This window comes from Denticeps clupeoides, chromosome 3 (genome assembly GCF_900700375.1).
Source record: "Denticeps clupeoides chromosome 3, fDenClu1.1, whole genome shotgun sequence".
Lineage (NCBI taxonomy): Eukaryota > Metazoa > Chordata > Actinopteri > Clupeiformes > Denticipitidae > Denticeps > Denticeps clupeoides.
Window position 1 is genome coordinate 20,120,665 of NC_041709.1, and position 18,612 is coordinate 20,139,276.

The following is an 18,612-nucleotide window of genomic DNA, read 5'->3' on the forward strand; positions in this document are numbered from 1 at the left end:
TGAAATAATTAAGGGGCGGGGCAAACGTTTCTTTGGCTTTAGAACCGGAAGTCCGCGGGATTGCCGGAAAGTGGCGGTTGGTTCAACATGGCGGTGGTTGCGGAGGGCAGAATTCAGAACAGGCCCGGGATTTCTTGGAGTTATGGTGGTATCCCTTACATTCTACAAGCACTAATGCACGGTGCTATTTTCTAATGATCTGTGTGTATTTGTCGGTATTTTTATGTTCTAGGTTGTTAAAGTTGTTTAGTAAGATTGATTAGTTCACATTAGACGAGTTGCTCTCATTTGCTTGATTAAATGTGTATGCTTTTAATATATTAATAAAGGAATAAAGATCTGTTCCTAAGTTAGTGTTTAGTGCTTGTTTGTCTAATTATACCCTTTCACTTCCTTAACTCAAACAGAATCAGATGAACTGCAGTCTGTAGTCTTTGTACCGGGTAAGACAATTGGCTTTTATGGACCTTTAGAATAATTGAGGATCAAAGGACATTTTTTAAAATTTCACCTTATCACTTTCAATCAGCTGCAAAATGTTTATTTTCTTTGAATATTCATGCAGGTGTGAGCCGGAACACAAGCGGTGCAAAACATCAATCAAGGGTCAGAGGTCACAAAGCAGGGCCTGGCAATGAGCGAGGAGTCAGGAAGAACCCAACCAATATTTCCTCTAGCGCATCAGTGGGCAAAATGCCACTGAAATCCTCCTCTGATTCCAAGACGAACTCAACCAGAACCTCCGTCCCCATCTTGGTGCCTCCTGTAGTTGGTCTGTCGCAGGTGAGCTGTGAACCTTCTGATTTGCATCAAGGGAGAATTAAGATCATTTGTCATGGTTTGTCTGCAGTCAGGGTTAAATCTTTGCTCTAGGACCTGTTTGGTTTTCATGATATGAATGCTCATGTAGGATATATAAAATGTTTTCTTTTGTGCCACTGATTCAGACCATCTTGGCAGGCACCAGGCCCTCTCTGAAAGACCTCTGTCCAGAGGACAAACGACGCATCGCTAATCTAATTCAGGAACTGGCCAGGCAACATTTATTTTTCCCTCTTTTTGAATCTGGAAAGAATAGACTGATCTCCAAAGAAGTCCAAATGTACCTAACTTCCTTGTGCATTTGTGCATGTTGTCTGCAGAGTGAGCGAAGAGAAGGATGTATCAATGCAGAAACTGAAGGATGAACAGGAGACATTTGAAAGAAAAATCGATGCACTGGAGAAGCAAAACCATCTTATCATACAGGAGAGAGAGAGTATCCTTTCTTATATACATATTCACACACAGACTGGCTTCACATTGGAGACACTTATACAAAACCTACTCAATACACAAGAAAGAATAAAAGAGGAGTGCTAGGGAATGTCGAATAGAGATCAAATAGGGAGTTTTATTTATTTATTCATTGTTTAACGTAATAGTACTGCTCTTATACGCTGGTAGCTGGTCATAGCTGAGCAACATACACAAAACGCACAATCTTTGCTCGGTAGTTGCTCTGGACTGCAATTTTAAATTAATACTGTCACTTTTGTGACTGGTTTAGTTTTGGAATGATAATCCAATTTTTTTTTCAGCTTTTGCTGTGCCTGTTTTGCAGTTATTCTTGTGTTTAGAACTTGTACTCTTGACTGAGGGGTGAGAGTTTTGTATTGATAACTACTATCCTCACATTATTGTGTTTAATATCTTTGTTGAACCTCAGCTCTGCAGACAGTAGGTGGTGCTGTTAACCAATGATAGTCTGTCAGCTGTAGCTGCTTGGTGTCTGGATTTCTATTGATAGAACGTAGTTGGTCCATATCTGTGTGATATGTATTAAATTGACACTTTTTAAAATATATTTCACGTATATTTTTACATTTGTCCTCCCTGCCAAAATGGCCTATTATAACTGTTATAATAATTGTCTTATTCAAACTTTCAGATTACGTGGTTGGGCTGGGTACTTCTGCGGTACTTCTGGGTACCTTGATTTTTATTAATTGCAGTGAAAAGATAAGTGAGAGAGATCTTTGGTCACGTCTGCCCGGTTCAGGAGAACACAGCACAGCGTCAGGTTTTTTTTTTTTTTTTCCTCTTCTTCTTCTTCTTCTTCTTCTTCTTCTTCTTCTTTTTCTTTCCACCATGAAATCTGTGTGAAGTATGAACAGTGATCACCGGCTGCTGAACGGCACAGTTGGCAGCAGTGCGGAGGAATTAAGTACACACAACTCAATTAAACGCACTCTAGCTCTCGGCCTTGGCATTTGCACCAACGGCCTAAGCCCCATTAAAAAGAGATTTTAGCACAAGGTGTGCGCTATGAGAGCACCCTGCGGAGATAGCCTGGCTCTAAACACCCCTCAGAGAGTAAAGCGTTTAAAATGCTGCATGAAGGTTGAGGGGAAACCAAAGGCAAGCGCATCGTATGAAGTATAATCTTCCAAGCAACCCCGCCTATGCTATCTGCCAGGATCGGGGTTATCGGGAAGGGTGGTGAGGAAATATCTCCCTGTTGTTTGGCTAGAAGAGATTGGTGAAATCATTACTTAAATTCCACACGCTGGAAGAAGTTAAGGAGCTCATGTTCAGAATGAAATGAGGAATTTATTCAGCCCTGCTTTGGCATTGCTCCCCACGTCTCCTGACAGTGAATTCCATTACAGGCGGTCGGCGCTGCCAGTTGTTCTTCGCCTGGAATTTGCATTAAAGAATTAAAAGCGCACGTCTCGCAGAAGAGAGCTGTTTATCTCGTCTCATCCTGCATCTAGCGTGCATTTACACTGGCAGTTCAGTATTGAAATCAGCAGTGATCAAGTCACAAAATATGTGTAATCATTGTGGTGCAATAATAAGAAAAGGATATTTTTGGTTTCCGCCTCGTTCATACTTTTTGCAGTGACCGTATGAATATGTTGTGCTGAAGATTTCTGCGTCTTTGGTTCTCAGACTGCCACTGTGGGGAATCTGGGCACTGGGGCGAGGCCCAGTGATGCACATTAAGAGGGGGGGATTTTCTGACAGAAACGAGAAAGAAACAATATTTTAATGCTGATCATACACCTGACCTTATTAACAATTTTAACAACAAGTTTAAATTGAGAGCTGTCAATCACCATTGGGCTCCTCCCATTTTTAATGATTGCGGGCGACAGAAATAATTACACACCAAAGGAAAGAGCAGTTAGTTTTTGCGTCAAGATTCAGGTATATGTTTACATAAAAGTTTAAGGTCTACAAGCGCCGCAGCGTAGCACTGATCTTAGCATAATATAGTCTGTTTAAAGGCTGGGGAGTTCCTCTACTTAATAGCTCACTTGCTGTGTGTTTTGCAGTATTGACTTTTAATAATTGACCTAGGCGTTTAAAATGGCCAATGACACTCAATGTGTATTTTCTTTTTTTTTTAATCTTTTTTTTTTTTTTTTTAAACTCGTATTTATCCAGAAACAAGTTATTATTGAAGACTACAAACCGCACGTCCAGGACGAATAAACTGTAATCATATTTGTAGCGGGAAACCCATCAGTAGATTTTTCACACGCATTTCGGTTCAGGCGGCAGTTGTGTAAACTGTCCTTGCATTGATTTACATCACCACACACACACACACACACACACACACAAAGCTGCACGGCGTCTTGTTTGGCACTGGCTGTGCTAACATATTCTCTCCTATACGATTTTCGTTCCACCTTGAGGTGGGGTTTCATTATTTTATTTCAGCCCGCGCTGACGGGGAAGTGCATCACTCTGACAGCGGCTGTCTGAAATATGGAATGCGCACGCTAGTTGTGTATATTTTTGGATGTGTGTAGGAGGGGGGGGGGGGCGGCCCGGAAGGCGTACCTCACGTATTTCTCCGCTGATATAAGGGCCCCGTGTGAGTTTCTGTGATTGGACGAGGGCCAGGTGAAGAACCTCGGAGCTGCGGCGTGGCGCGCCCCGGTGCAGCGTGGGAGAGAATCTTATCAGCAGCGCTGCAGCAGGCCCAGATTACAGCGCAACGCCTCGGCCCTAATGCGTTAACGCAGTCAGGCTTATATCCACAAGTGAACAAATAAACGGTTTCAGGCTCAGCCTGAGCGGGTCTGGGCAGCTGGCTAATGGGTTTAGACCTCTTGAGCGGCTGGTTTACTGCCCCGCCCATAGTTGGTGTCTTTGACTGCTTCTGCCCGTTTAGATTAGGGCGGAGAAAGTTGTGGAAAAGTTTCTCTAGTCACGCCATTGTTCAGTGTCAACATGCTGAGGACGAGTTGGAATATTATTTTAATGAGGCATTTGCGCTTGGTGGATTGGCAACTTCACACCGTGAGCGCGCGGCCTGTGGTGGATTGGTGCCCCGCCCTGAGCGAATGCAGTATTCCGGTCTGGGCTCCTGCAGCGGCGTCCCCCGAGTAGGACTTGTTGCGGTTATGGAAAGAGAGTTTAAAACGGGAGCGCCGTTTTTGCACATTTTATACTGCCAACTTTACAGACAGTATAAAGAAGTACAAGTGTGTTAATCGAGGCGTAAAGAAATGCCATTAAGCATTCAGCCAAACGTGCATATTCAAAAAATTGTAAGTCTGGACTGGATCTGAAATCACGTCTGTTTATTGAAATGCTTTTTGACCAGGGAGAGGCTCATATCTCCTTTTTTTTTTTCCATGTGTTTTTTTTTTTTTAGTTGAACGTAACCCTCGGTCCTGTAGGTATAGTTTTGACGAGTGCTGTTAACGCCGCCAAGTGCTGTACTCTCGGCCACGGCCCAGAACACAGTCCCAAGCTGTAGAAGCAGCGGTCTGGCTGATGATTCGGTGCTGATCAGTGTTGTACCTGCCACTCTGCTCATAAATAAACTGTTCATTAAGAGTCAGGCCGCACATGAACACAGCCCTGATCAGAGGCACTGATAAATATTTAATGCAACAGAAACATTCCACTTTTTTTTGGTTTGTGTAGCTGAGTTTGTCCACAGCATTCGAGCGCACAGATTTTCATTGTTTCTATGGCTACCGGCGCATGAAATTTAATCCCAAGTGTATGCTCTCCTAATACCTTTTTGTAGATTTTCTACCGCTATGGAAGCCTGTTGAGCAAATGGAAGTCTCTGTCTCACGCGTTGGCCTGAAAAACAGAAACGTTGCATGAACGTTATTTAAACTGCTGATGCCTGTCTGGACCCCCTCTGGTGCATTTTACACTGCGTGGTACAATCTCAGTTTTACTCTACTCTCCCAAATTTGTCCCAAGCTTGCCCTTTCCAATTTTCTCCGGGAAGCAGTTCCCTTCGCGATTAATAAAGTTCTCTGATTGTAGTTTTGCTTTTGGCCGAAGTGAGTACTTTTCTTTGGAATGTTCTCAGTGAAGGAGCCCTTAGTGGGCCGAGGCAGTGCCAAACGACACTTCATAACACTGGCGTAGCCATTATTCTGGCTATTTGTTATCCAGTTCGGTGCAGTGTGTGAAACTGCCATATGATTAAGGTCTGTTCATTGCTGGCCCTTGACCTCTGACCCAGGTATGCAGCAGCAGTATCGCGAGTGTCAGCAGCTGTTGACTTTGTACCAGCAATACCTCTCAGAACAGAAGGAGAGACTTAATCAGTCTCTTGCCAGGAGGAGAGACTCTCACCACAAGGTAGTGTGTGTGTGTGTGTGTGTGTGTGTGTGTATATGTGTCAAAAATAATTTACTAAATTATTATTAAGTAAATCTTAATAATAATAAACCTATTCTTGTCCCCCTAAGAAAACTTAATTAGTATTGATAAAGAAAATCTGTGGTAAAATTTTAATCTTTTGTTTAAGGTTCAAAGTTTGCCATTCAAAAAGCTTCATACACATTTATGCAAATATTTACTCCTCTGTCCTCGTAAAATATGTGCGTGCGTGCAGGTGATCCATTCTGCCTTCTGCGCTTCCGAGCTGCTTCTTGTCCCCAGAGGAACCTTCAGTTTGAGTAATGCCTGTTTGCGTGACCTTTGACACCTGCCTTAATTAGTTGGCGACTCAGTTATCCCCGGGACCGCGGGCGCTCAGCCTGCATGCTCATTGCTGGCTGCAACAACCCCTGACCTCCGCCTGCGTTTAGTGCTTCATGCTTACTTGCCACTTTTCCTGTTTAGATTATTATGGCGTTCAGGAGGTGAAGTTCACCCATGTCCTCTCTTCTCTTCGCCACGTCCCTCCCCCTCCCTTCCCCATGCCTAGTCTTCCAGGTCCTCCAGAAGTGAGCGGGGTTCCAGCAGGTGTTGCTGTGCCGGGGTAAAAGGTGGATGTTTCGATGCCCCTTACCGCAACCTCCCCGCCCCAAAGTCCAGTTCCAGGGGCGGGTTCCAGTCTTGTGCCTGCGGTGCCACCCCTGCTGTGCCTTCCTGCACAGCTGGCAGTGAGACGGACCCGCCTCTACAAGCACCGAGGGCTCCTTCGGGAGGGCGAAACTCCAACAGAGAAGGCCCTGTTAACACCACCTCAGGACAACAAGGGACTCGGGAGATTCAGGAGTCCTTGATCGGGAGCGGTGGAAGCGCAAGAAGGGAGCCAGTGCCCCCTGTGGGCTTGGAGGACTGGGAGGAGAAGAGCAGGCAGCTGTTGGAGCAAAAGAGGAAGCTGGAGGAAGAGAGGGAGAGGCTGCAGCAGAAGCTGGCTCTGCATGAGGAGAGTCTTCAGCAGCAGCAGAAGGAGTTGCAGCTGGCACGGGCGGGGCACAACAGGTCGGTGTGGTGCTGGAAGACTGGTGGGTTGTCCTTGATGAAGTATTGTGCCATCAGGGACTAAAAATGGTTCAGAGAATGAAAACTCAATCAGTAAAAAATTCGGAAGGAATGTGAGCAAAGTCTGGGAAATTAAGGATTTCAGTTGCATCAGAATTCTAGATTGCGGGTTAATTATGCTATTAATAATAAGAAAAGATTCCTTAAAGTTATATATATTTATTATATATATATATAAAAAAAAAGAGAAATATGAACTGGATGGTGTCAGAACTCAGCATATCGATAACACATATTCTGTAACACATGAGCTGTAAATTCTGCATCTAAATGACCAATCCAGTGCTAATGAACTGTTGTATATGTACATTTTAAGCAGTGTTGATTTTGAGGCCTTTCATTATTATTTTTTTTTAAGCAATCACCAGACAGTGCCTTCAGAGGAACCGCTTCTTACAGACCCTAATACTGCCACTCTGAGCCCTGTCCCCCCAAACAGCAGCAAACTTGCCGTGCACAGGTAAATAAAAGGATTTCATGAACGTTTCAATTTATAAAAATGTGGGTGACCAACTTTTGAATATGTGGTATATGTCCAGTGCATTCACAGTTACTAGCTCGCCTATGAACCAGAAGACCCAGGTTCAAACCCCACATACTACCCCCACATACTGTAACTACTGACTGTAGTTAAGGATAAGGCGTCTGATAAATGCTGTAAATGTAAATGAATGTTTACATTTCTGGCATTTACCATACGCCCTTATCCAGAGCGACTTACAATCAGGGACAGTCTCCCTGGAGCAACTTAACCTTAAGTGTCTTGCTCAGGGACACAATGGTAGTAAGAGGGATTTGAACCTGGGTCTTCTGGTTCACAGGCGAGTGTACCCACTAGGCTACTACCACCTTTTAGACATGGGGTGGAGCCTGGTTGACAAGGTGCAGGTGCCTGGGTGAAATGCTAAATATGTAATTTGAAATTGCAAATTTTTTTTTTTTTGGTATGCCAGTTGGATGAAAGAAACATTATTTATTTATTTATTTTCATCCCACAGTGAGATCATAGAAAGAGCTTTGGCTCAAGATGAACGGAAAGGTCAAATGCATGTCAATCACTCACAAGGTGAGGTCCATCTTTACTTATGAATATGTACGGAAACACTCATACAAACCAGCAGACATAACCTGTTGTGTTTTTGTACTCTAGCCGGAGCTACACTCACAACTAAGAGAGACATGGGTACTTCCCCCATGCTGAGACATGCTCCATTCCCACCGACTCATACCCCCCTCACCCCACCTTCCAGGTGAGACACTACCCTTTAGCCTTCAAATGCAGCATATTCCAATTGTCATGCGTAAGCGTTCAAGTCCAATAGGGACACACTCGGTCCCTGAACAACCCTGTTTCACACCCTCAGCTTTTTAACCCAGTTTTCTGGGAGGAGCTCCGATTTGCCCTGATACTGCATTTACTGCATTTGATACAAGTACATTACAGTGCATTTCAGTAGATGTTTTTTTTTACAACACAAAAGAGGTTCTTTTTTTTATTATAGGTTTATTTAACACACACAGGTTGAAAATTAAAAGACCTGCACCATTTTCTTTTTTTGATTTGAAGGAGTTCCACCATGACTTTTTGGCCCAGGGAACAAAATCATATGTTTTGTCACTCAGCAGAATTACACCAGGACCCTTTTAGCTTCAGCCTACCAGGAGTTGAAGGGTAACTGTTTCAGGAAAACAGGATGAAATGGGCCTTTGTGAAGAAGGGAGGAGACTGACTTCAGACCAGCTGAGCTGCATTAGGCAGCCTGGCAGGAGTCTGAATTTTCTCCTTTCTCTCTCGCTCCCCTTTTAATAAGAAGAAATGGGGGCTGGGTGGGGGAGGTGAATCTGACCACTAGTGTGAGACATTACTCCCAGAGATAAAGAGAGAAATTCATTACATTTTTTTTTTTTTTTTTTTGTTCCTCTTCTCCCCCCATTCCTATGTGGAACAACAGATAATGAGACAGCATGTTGTCTTTGCATCCCCCCTCTTTTACTCCTTGTGTGTGTGTGTCTTTTTCACTTAATGTGAAGCGCAGTTGGAAGAAGCAGCCTGCACTTGTTTTTAATTTGCAAGAATATCAGACTTATATATTATTATTGCAGTATGTGCCTCGCCGATTTAACAAGATCAGTGGCGTCCACGGTTCCACTTCATGTTTAATTTCACCTCCTCCCATTCCTCCAAACCTGGGGTGTCCCAAATGAAAGATGTGAATGGTGGTCCTGTGTGAGGTAAAGCAGCATAAACGGCTGAAAACCCTTCATTCTCTTTGTTATAGAAAAGGTGTCTGCACAGACAGCGCAGCGCAGCCAAGAGTCCAACACCAAAAACTGCCTTTAATGGGCATGTAATTGTCCAAACTGGACCGTTGACTCGTTGAAGGTGGCTTTATTACACATTCTGCTGAACGAGCACGCTGGCACCAGGTAATACCATTTACACCAAGGGGCGTGGCAGGACCCCGGTTGCTCATCCTGGTGCCACGCGGTCCCCAGGTAAGCGAGGTTGCCATCTACATGATGTAGAAGAAAATACGATGTGTCAGACCAGGTCACCTTCTTCCATTGCCCCCCCCCGGGCTCCATGGTGGTGGACACCCAGAAGCAGTAAATTTATATTAGGCAGAATCCTCAAGGATGTCATGCCACACTTACCCAGGGGGCTCCAAATTATTGACTCGAAAGAATTTATATTAACTACAAAGAAAGGTGTGTGTGTGTGTGTGTATATATATATATATATATATATATATATATATATATATATATATTTTTTTTTTTACTTCTCCCCCACTTCCATCACCCCATCAGGGATTTAACCCCTGTTCTGCATTTTAAACAGAATATCATTTCACTCGCTCACCCTCTCGCCTGTACCTGTGTTCTTGGTCCTGTGTGGCCCCGCTGCTTATCTTAACGACGCTGCTGGAGCAGGGCTGCTTTCGACCCATTAATATTTGATGGTGGTCCAGCGGCAGAGCTGCTGAATAATTCAGCACTCGTCTGATTTGAGCTAATCAATGGCGCGTGTCATTTTAAGGGTTTTGTTTTCACACAGACGGAGGGCTTCCACTGTAACAGCGGAGCGGTGGGACTCAGTCCGAAGATCTGTAGGGACGTACGTGTGCGCGAGCGAGAGACTGAGAGCAAAAGTACACAATTGAATGTGGGTGAGAGTGTAAGGCTGCAAGGTGAATGTGTGTGTGTGTGTTTGTGAGAATAATGCCGCTTGTGTGCGTGCCAGACAGCACATCACTGAATGCTCAGCTGTTCACTGGGGGCATGAGCCGCTGTAGCCTTGATGGAGTTTTCCCAAACCTCCTCCTCATCCTCCCTTCCACAGGATAAACCTGGTCACACCTGACATGACGTGTCTGAGGCAATTTCAGGCCGCCAGTCAACGGAACAGTGATCACTGACTAGGCCGCCAGTTTGAAAACAGTGGCCAAGCTGGCTTTTTGGATTGGCATTTCACTGGTGTTCACTGGACTCTGTTTAACGCTCGTCGCTGTAACGTTTGTTGCGATTTCGGCAGATAGACAGACAAAGGAAACTTTGCATGCAGGGTTTATTTGACGCCATCTGAACGCTGGCACTGAACACCCGTGTGGATGCTTTGATTTGCTGTAACGCTCAGCAAAACGGTTCGTGCTCCTTGTGACTTTTGAAAATTAATATATAAATGTGATATTTTTATCCGTTTTCCGTGTTTTTAACTTTAGTCACGTCATCGGCTTCTACGTGTGAAATCCAGCTAGCTAGTAAAAAAAAAAAAACTGCATTCTGGCGGTGTTCACCCTCTGCAAACCATTTACATTTCTGGCATTTATCAATCCCCCTTATCCAGAGAGACTTATAATAATTAGTTACAGGGACAGTCCCCCAGGGGACACTCAGGGTTAAGTGTCTTGCTCAGGGACACAATGGTAGTAAATGAGGTTTGAACCAGGGTCTGTTCTTGCCCACTACGTTACTACCATCCAACCCTGGCTCTCCACCCGTGCCACTACAATAGTCACTTTCTATTGTCAGCTTTAGTTTTCTGCATATTAATACTTTAAATCTGAGTTGAAGGTGTCTTTCAAAATGAAAGCCAAACTTAATACATAGCATAAATGTAAAAATAATATATGCAGTGTTATCTTTGCTTTACATGTCAAAAAGAATTTGCGCCTCCCGTACTTTCTTTTGTGGAAACCAGGTTAAAATGGCTCTTTGAGTGTTAAAGGTCGCCGACCCCTGGCCTAGGCCATCATGAGGTACCATGTTGAGCTTGCAGTCACCAGTATGAGAGAATGTGTAATACTAACCAGTCTAACCAATGGCTAAATGTGCACGATTTGGATATTTTCACTAGTGCTGCACGATTAATCTAATCACAATCGTAATCGCGATGTCAGTCTGTGCGATTACATGAATGCAAAAAGCTGCGATTTAAATGTGACTTGTTTGGTCACATGACTTTCGATTTAGTTCAATGGAGACCTCAGATTCGTGACTCACATAGACATATGGGTACACGTACGTCAACGTCGCCGCCATATTGCGACAGGCTGTGATGTACGCTCCAAACCAGATCCCGGGGGATTACACTTCATAGATAAGGCTGGACAATTGTTTTGAATATATTTGGCCATTATAAAATCCCGTTTTATAAGTCTTAACCTTAGCTAAGCTAGGCTAAGCTAGCAAAGCTATGCATTCCTGTGTTCAAGTCAGCCTCCAAACAACGTTTTGGCTAAACGTAGGCATTAACTATTTAGACTGTTCTTAGCTGTTTAGTTAACTTTTCTCAAACTTTGAAGGTTTCCTAAAGAAATTCACCTCAGTTTACAAATCTTAACCTTAGCTAATCTAGCAAAGCTATGCATCCCTGTGTTCAAGTCACCTCCAAACAACATTTTGGTTAAACGTAAGAACTATAATACGTGGCATGATTTTATAATGGCCAAATATAATCAAAACAGTTGTTTAGCCTTACCAGGGTTTGTCGTTCGACAGTAATGTAAAAGAGTTTTTTGTGATTTATTTAATTTTGTAGAATATTGTATTTTGAAAGCACTGGGCATTTCAAGTTGTTATAAGTAGTTTGTATGTTTTACTTTGAAATTAAACATTTCACTATTAGTAAGTTGTATGCGACTTTTCATTGTTATACAAGCAAGTGTCCTTTATCATATCGCAATCGCAATCGCATATCGCAATATTGAACCCAATAATTGCAACATGTCTTTTTCACCAAATCGTGCAGCCCTAATTTTCACTTTTTTAGTTTAGACTGGATGTGTTTTTAAAATTTTGAGTGGACAGCAAATTTATACTCCTTGTACATTGATTACAATACATCAGATCAGAGTGTTATCCCAAGGGAAATATAATAACATATTTATAATAACAGTGGTGACCTAGCGGTTAAGGAAGCGGCCCCGTAATCAGAAGATTGCTGGTTTGAATCCTGTGCCACCAAGGTGCCACCGAGCAAAGTACCATCCCCACACACTACTCCCCGGGCGCCTGTCACGGCTGCCCACTGCTCACTAAGTGTGATTGTTAAAAGCAGAGGACCCATTTTGATGTGTTCACAATGACAATCACTTCACTTTCACTTCACTTAATGCCTACATTATTTCTGCTTTCTAGTGAAAACTCTTGCAACCCGACTATGAGAAGCACCTAAAGTAGAGCGTGGGTAGGGGTATAAATATATTCTCTAAACTGTTAATATTTACTGTTAAGTGGCCAGCCAGGGCTCCAGGCTGCAGGAACAGTCAGGATTTTGCCGTTGAGGCCTGGCATTACCATTAGCATTCTCTCCTGCCTTTGATAAGCCCCAGACTCCCCCCACCACCCTCCACCCTTCGCTCGGTTATAGATTGTGACCGGCGGGGAGGCATGCATTATTCATATTGGGGGGGGGGGGTGTCATATGTTGATGGATGGCTATTTGAGATGCCGTCCATTAAATAAATCAACAAATAAATATGCAAATTCTCACATTTTCAAGGAAGGGGTTCTTGCCAGAGTCCCTCCCCGTCAACCTCTCCTTTCTTGCTTGCTTGCATGTAAGCACACACACACACACACACACACACACACACACACACACACACCTGCTCATTCATTCTCTCCACGCTAAGTGCTATTGACAGAAGGAAGCTGAATGAAGAAGACTGATTTAGTTACTCAGGCTTCAATTTCTTTTCCATGTGGTATCATCCCCTACTGCTGTGGTGAGGCTCAGAGAGAGGGAGAGTGTGTGTGTGTGTGTGTGTGTGTGTGCGCGCGCGCTGATGCTTTTGCGGCTGCTCTGTGTCTGCATGTGAGTAGACACTAGTTATTTGTCACGGCGCAGCCCTGTTATTGGCTGCTGCGCCGCTGTAGGCACAGACGTTCCGAGCTGCGGCACTTGCTCCACTGGCAGCGTCTGTGTGTAATGAAGATAGAACTGGGTGGGTGTCTGAGTGCGGGATCTGAGCCTGTCACTCAAAGTCTCCTGCATGTTTACCGGTGTGTGTGTATACCTGTCTGCACTGACTGTTAGATGGTGAAGTAGAACCTTACTTAGAAGGTAAGGCTAAACCGTGCAACACAACACACTTATAACCCACTCACACGCGTCCAGAGTGGCTTATTTGTTTATTTATTTACTGGCCTGATTGATGTGTCCCTAATGTCTCTGTCTGCTGCAGGCTTGACTCTTCCACGATCGAGCTGCTGGAGATTTTCAGCCCCGTCTCTGTGCCGGATCAAAGCTACAGACCCCACCTACCGCGGTGGCCCCTGAGCGCCTCTCGCCCTCCCAGAAAGAGTCTGTTCTCCCCCACGAGACAGTCCTACTCTCACCAGGCCAACCCTGAAGAGAGCCAGATACTCGAGGACATTTTCTTCATCTGTTGATCGATGTCTGTGGCCTTTTTATCCTGCTCGTCTCCAACCTTTCCAACCTTTTCTTTTGTTCATTTTTTTTTAGTCATCGCTCAGTGCTTTCAAAAGTTTTTAATGTCTGTGTTTTATTAAAATTTATTGAAGGGTAAGGGTTATTTTTGTTTGTGTGTGAGGTGAGTTTTTACATTCATCACTTTACAGTGAGCACTGCCTGGCTGTCATACTTAATCTGACAGAAGTTTGTTTGTTCATATTATTCATAGTTTTTTTTTTTTTTTTTTTTAAACTCTAATGCAGTTACAGACTGTGACTATCACGTCTACCCCGTTTGGTCTGACCTGATCACTCAGGATGTTCGGTGCAGCCCCGTAATGTTGCTGTTCTGTTGTCACGTCTGTGTAGACGCCATTTCACCACCCAGAGGTGTCCAGCCAGCAGCCTTCTACTACAGCCTTCTAAGTGCTTCTACTGTCAGTTTGGTGAGGGTTGAACTACTTGAATTCATTAAATGCCAAGTTGCTCAACATTTATATCGGTAAAGTGTCTGTAGGCTGGTAGACATTCCAGGGTTCAGTTCTCTTTTTTTGAATCCCAATTTGGCATGCACAGACTATGGACACTAAAGCTACGATGGAAGATATTTCGATGAATTTAAACAATAAAGTGCTACATTGTCACAGAAGCTCCTATGAAGACTAAAATATGGAAGGTGGTTGAGAGCTACTCTGTCATAAATGTCAAAGCCTCGCATGTTATTTCATAGTTTACTAGTCTTTGGTTAAAAATTGTCAGAAAATTCTGTAGAACTTGTACAGGAGGTCTGCATTGAGGAGCGAATTCTCATGACCCAGTTGGAGAATGGATAGCAGGAATGTGTGGAACCAGTTGGTGTGTCTGGGACTGTGGTAGTGAAGATGGCAGAGAGGCAACCGCCATCTTGATCCTTCACCCTTCCTGGGAATGCAGCCGGGACTAAAGAAGAAATTCAGCACAGCCAATGAGGAGTTATTGTAGACTGTGCTTTATTATTGGGCTAAGCGGAGACGCATCATTCAGTAAAATTACAAAATTAATGTAGAAATAAATAAACCCAGGAATGCACCAATTGGAGAAACAGCAGGAGCAGCAAAGCATTCTGACCAATCATAGGCTTGTTGCAATTGTAATGAACCGATCCCGGCTCTGCCTTTTATATATTGAGATATTTATTTTTAAGGCAGAAAGGCCAGTGTTCCACACACAATACTCAACCACTGTGCTGAGTGTTAAGGTTTTGTGTTTTTATTCATACTATTCGATTTCCTGTCCATCCTCCACAACAGACCAGTGTGTTGTTGTTCAAGGAACTGAAGAAAAAAAGAGTGGTTACCAAATTTCATAGTTTGTGTCTGAGACGGAAGGTTTGCATTGTTGTTATAGGGGGTGGAGTTATGTGTGTGGAATAAAAGGAACATCAGAACAGCTGAACATGACAGTAAAACAGAACACCGTGTGACGGAATGTTCTAGATTCCTCAGGTGACCCAACCTGTGTTCTACAATATAAAACAAGTTTTAAAAAAAATATTTTTCCAAAGTGTCTTCATCTTCAAACCCATAAACTCATACTCATAGAAATGTGATCTGTAATAAATATATTAAATAAATACTTCATACAAAATAAATACATTAATAATAAATTAGTAGCATGTAAACAAATCAATGTAGCATGTAGGCCAACATGTTTTATGCTTGCGTGTGTGTGTGTGTGTGTGTGTGTGTGCTTGTGTGTGTCTCAATTGAATTTGATGCTCTCCCTCACTTCATGTGTAAAATCATCTTTCATCATCACAACATTCTACAACCTCAAGTTTTGCTCTCACTGAATACTACTCTTTTATTCTTTTCTCTGTTTTTGTTTTTCAAATATTTAAAGTTTATTTTTTCTGATTCAACCAGACCTTGTAGATAGAAGAAAAAAGTCCTATAAAATATGCAAATCTATGTACAGAAGAAAACTGAGCCCAAAAAGAAATGTACAGTATATTCATTCGTTTATGTATATATTTATATATATTTATAATAAATTCTGTTCTGGTTCCTTGGTTGTGTGTTATCTGTATTTATATCTGGTCGTTATGTAAACAGTTGCAGCAGAATGAAGGGACCGGGGTCAAATGCTGACGGACCTCGAACGCCAGACAGAACAGACAAGTGACGGTGTTATAGAAGGGATGGGATGTCTGAGAGGAACAGAAGAAGAACAGACAGGTTGCATTGGGCAGGATGTCAGGATGGCTTCATGGATAGGTTTTTTTTTTATATATATATATATATATATATATATATATATATATATATATATATATATATATATATATATATATATATATATATATATATGACATTCTTGGAGCTTGTCTGAATCTCTTAGGTTGCACAGTAGGAAATGCGAAGTAGGAAGTAAAAAGCAGGGCTGCTGAGAGGATGAAACGCCCCTTCGGCCCCCTTCCTTCCACAATCAAACGGTGTCACTGCTGTAGCCAGAAGACGTCGGTCCATTACGTGTACAGCAGAATCGACCGACGTATTTGCAAATCATCTGCAGAGCCGTACGGCTGCCGCTTCAAGGGTCGACCGTAGCTACATTATTCCCACATTTTACCATCCCGCCGGATCTCCTCCCATTCGTGCGGGGCTTGTAAATGTTCTTGTTTTATTTCGGACCTGTGCCTACTCTGGACTAAACGTAATGCCCCTTTTTTTTTTTTTTTTTCGTGCAGCTTTACCTAAAAAAAAGACCATGGAACTGGTCCACATGCTAACTGTGTGTACATGAATTAACTGTAGCGTCTTGTTCGGTGGCTCTCTACATAATCTAGTCTGCTGCACCGGACCAGTGCGGTTGACATCATCGTAATCATTGGCTGTGAGCGATGCTTGCGGACACAGTGTTCAATGTCACACGTGTTAGGGCGAGCGATAAACACCTGATCGTGTCGACAGGTCAATGCTACCTCACACACTTAAAAGCACGACAGATCTGATTTCTCATTTACAAGGGCACCGACCGTTCCAATCAGCGTGTGCAGTTGGGTCTTTTTGTGCCTTCACAATGCACCGTATAAGCGCTTTTTGTGTCTATGCGTATGTTTCTGTGTGTGTGAGTGTGTGTGTGTGTGTGTGTCAAGTCCACTGGGTAGAGAGGCAGATATGCTTAGGCTCTTGTGTAAAGTCTTTTTCTCTTGATAAGAAAAACAAAATGTCCTGATACTTTAGCCTGACCTTCTTCAAGTTTGCTTAATAATACCTTTTTGCATTTTTTTTTTTAAAGTAGCATATACAGATATGTACACATAAGAGTAGTCACACGTGTTGTGTGCGTTGGCATATATGTTTTCGTCAGAGACAGAGGAATGCCTGCGATGCAAGAGCTGCCAGTGGTTAAGTCCAAGCAGAGCAGTGCTTCAAACTCCAGCTAAAATCTACAAAAAGGACAGCTCTACTTATCCAATAGCCGTTTCTAGATATATACACACATATATAAAATATATGCATATAAATACATATATGAGATCGAGGATTAATATGCCAGTGTCCATACATATACACCATATGTAGGAGTATATATTTATGTGTGTGTGTGTGTGTGTGTGAGCACACGTACACACACATACACATACATGAATGCTTTGCTATACATGTATATATGTACTGTAAATATAAAGGAGTTTGTATATTTCAAACTGTCAATGCTTTCTGAACTACAAGGTTAGGATATGCAGCTATAAAAGGTAAGGTAAGGCTGCGATCTGATCAACCCTCACCATGCAACCCTTCCTCTCAACCAAGAAGGGAAAAAATGAGCCAAAATAAAATAAATAAGAGAAAAAATAAATAATTTTCATTTTTGTAGCAGGAAGTGTAAACTAGCAAAGTCACTGGTTAATCTGAAATTGTTTTGCCAGCATTCAAAAGCCTATCAGCAATATATATGTATGAATACATATATTTATATATATTTATTTATATTCTACCTATATATTTTTTGTTTAAATACAACTCTTTAAACCGATTGGCACAGTAAAAGAGAAGCAGTGGTCCGACATATGTTACAGCTACAAGTCTTTCAGCAGTAAAAAGGCTTGGTCTTTTGGTCCCTAAACAACTAAGGAATGACAGGTATTCTCCCAGAAGGCTGTCGCTGTTGCAACCGTAGCCCCTGGAAACGGACAGGCACTCCAAGATAAAGATGGCCATCCCCAAAACGAAACAACGTTTGTGTCCTGAATTGTCACATCCTTCAAAAGGTTCTTCCACTTTTCCAAAAAAGTTTTTTCCCCCCCAGTTTTTTTCTTTCAAAAATGTTTTTTCTTTCTTTCTTTTCTTTCTTTCTTTTTTTTTGTATTTGTCCCCAAAGACAATCCCCCACAGTATTTCATTTCCCCCTAAAATTGAATTTTTAAAAAGTTTTCATCTTGAAGTTTTCTTGGTGTTTTTATCTTCAAAGCTGCATGGGCATCTGTTGCTTCTTTTTTCTTATTCATTACGTAATTCTGTGTTGTCCTAAGAGAAAATAAAAAAACATCCGAAGACTGGAAGGGAATTGAGCAAAACGTCCCATTTCCCACGTGAAAGGCCCACTCATTTCAGGGCAGCTCCATTCTCCATGTTCAACCTCAATTTCAGATTCCCATCTTCTCCAATCCATCCAATGATCTGGTTGTTTTTGAGTCTTACTTTAGATTCGTGAACCTGCTGTACAAAAACCTAAAAGAGAGAAATATCGAGACATGAACAATTATTCATTACACGTCCGCATAATAAACAAATGGTATTAGTTAGCCAACACATTTCTTTTCGTTCACTCAGATGTTAATTAAAGGCCTTCGACTGTGACTCCACACAATTAATGCAAAGCGAATTCCCTCCAATAGCCCTCAGTGTGTGTTCCTTTCATGAGCGGCAGGCCGCTGGGTAGTCTGGAGCAGCGTGAGCGTCATGGTTG

General features: G+C 42.6%; 2 protein-coding genes across 10 annotated transcripts in view; one reads left to right on the forward strand and one right to left on the reverse strand.

The window, feature by feature from the left end:
• Positions 1–69: 69 nt before the first annotated feature.
• Positions 70–13,775, forward strand: kiaa1328 (KIAA1328 ortholog). 6 transcript variants are annotated; one of them, XR_003749289.1, is made up of 12 exons: positions 71–148; positions 408–443; positions 566–783; positions 948–1,036; positions 1,143–1,258; positions 5,489–5,607; positions 6,179–6,681; positions 7,100–7,201; positions 7,740–7,807; positions 7,892–7,991; positions 9,021–9,237; positions 13,431–13,539. XR_003749289.1 is itself a non-coding variant. In XM_028974750.1 (12 exons), exons 1-11 carry the CDS (start codon positions 88–90, stop codon positions 9,903–9,905), a joined length of 1,518 nt encoding a protein of 505 aa, XP_028830583.1. In that variant the 5' UTR covers positions 71–87; the 3' UTR covers positions 9,906–9,907; positions 13,431–13,479. The 6 variants fall into 6 exon arrangements, 5 of the variants coding, with proteins under 5 accessions (XP_028830581.1, XP_028830583.1, XP_028830580.1 ...); XM_028974750.1 differs by lacking the exon at positions 9,021–9,237 and adding an exon at positions 9,800–9,907 and having other exon boundaries at positions 13,431–13,479; XM_028974748.1 differs by lacking the exon at positions 9,021–9,237 and having other exon boundaries at positions 70–145; positions 13,431–13,775.
• A 2,576-nt stretch (positions 13,776–16,351) lies between these two features.
• The window catches only part of celf4 (CUGBP, Elav-like family member 4), a 50,813-nt gene continuing 48,552 nt past the window's right edge, over positions 16,352–18,612 (reverse strand). For all 4 annotated transcript variants that reach the window (XM_028971334.1, XM_028971330.1, XM_028971332.1 and 1 more), the window contains one exon: positions 16,352–18,374. The gene's annotated coding sequence lies outside the window, so the exon portion shown is untranslated. The remainder of the gene's footprint in view (positions 18,375–18,612) is intronic.

What these genes read in the sequence shown, in the direction of transcription:
- kiaa1328 (XM_028974747.1), top strand. Translation starts at nt 88, where the DNA reads ATGGCGGTGGTTGCGGAGGGCAGAATTCAGAACAGGCCCGGGATTTCT. An exon ending in CTGTAGTTGGTCTGTCGCAG is followed by an intron (nt 784 to 947) that starts GTGAGCTGTGAA and finishes CCACTGATTCAG; the next exon opens with ACCATCTTGGCAGGCACCAG. An exon ending in AGCAAACTTGCCGTGCACAG is followed by an intron (nt 7,202 to 7,739) that starts GTAAATAAAAGG and finishes TTCATCCCACAG; the next exon opens with TGAGATCATAGAAAGAGCTT.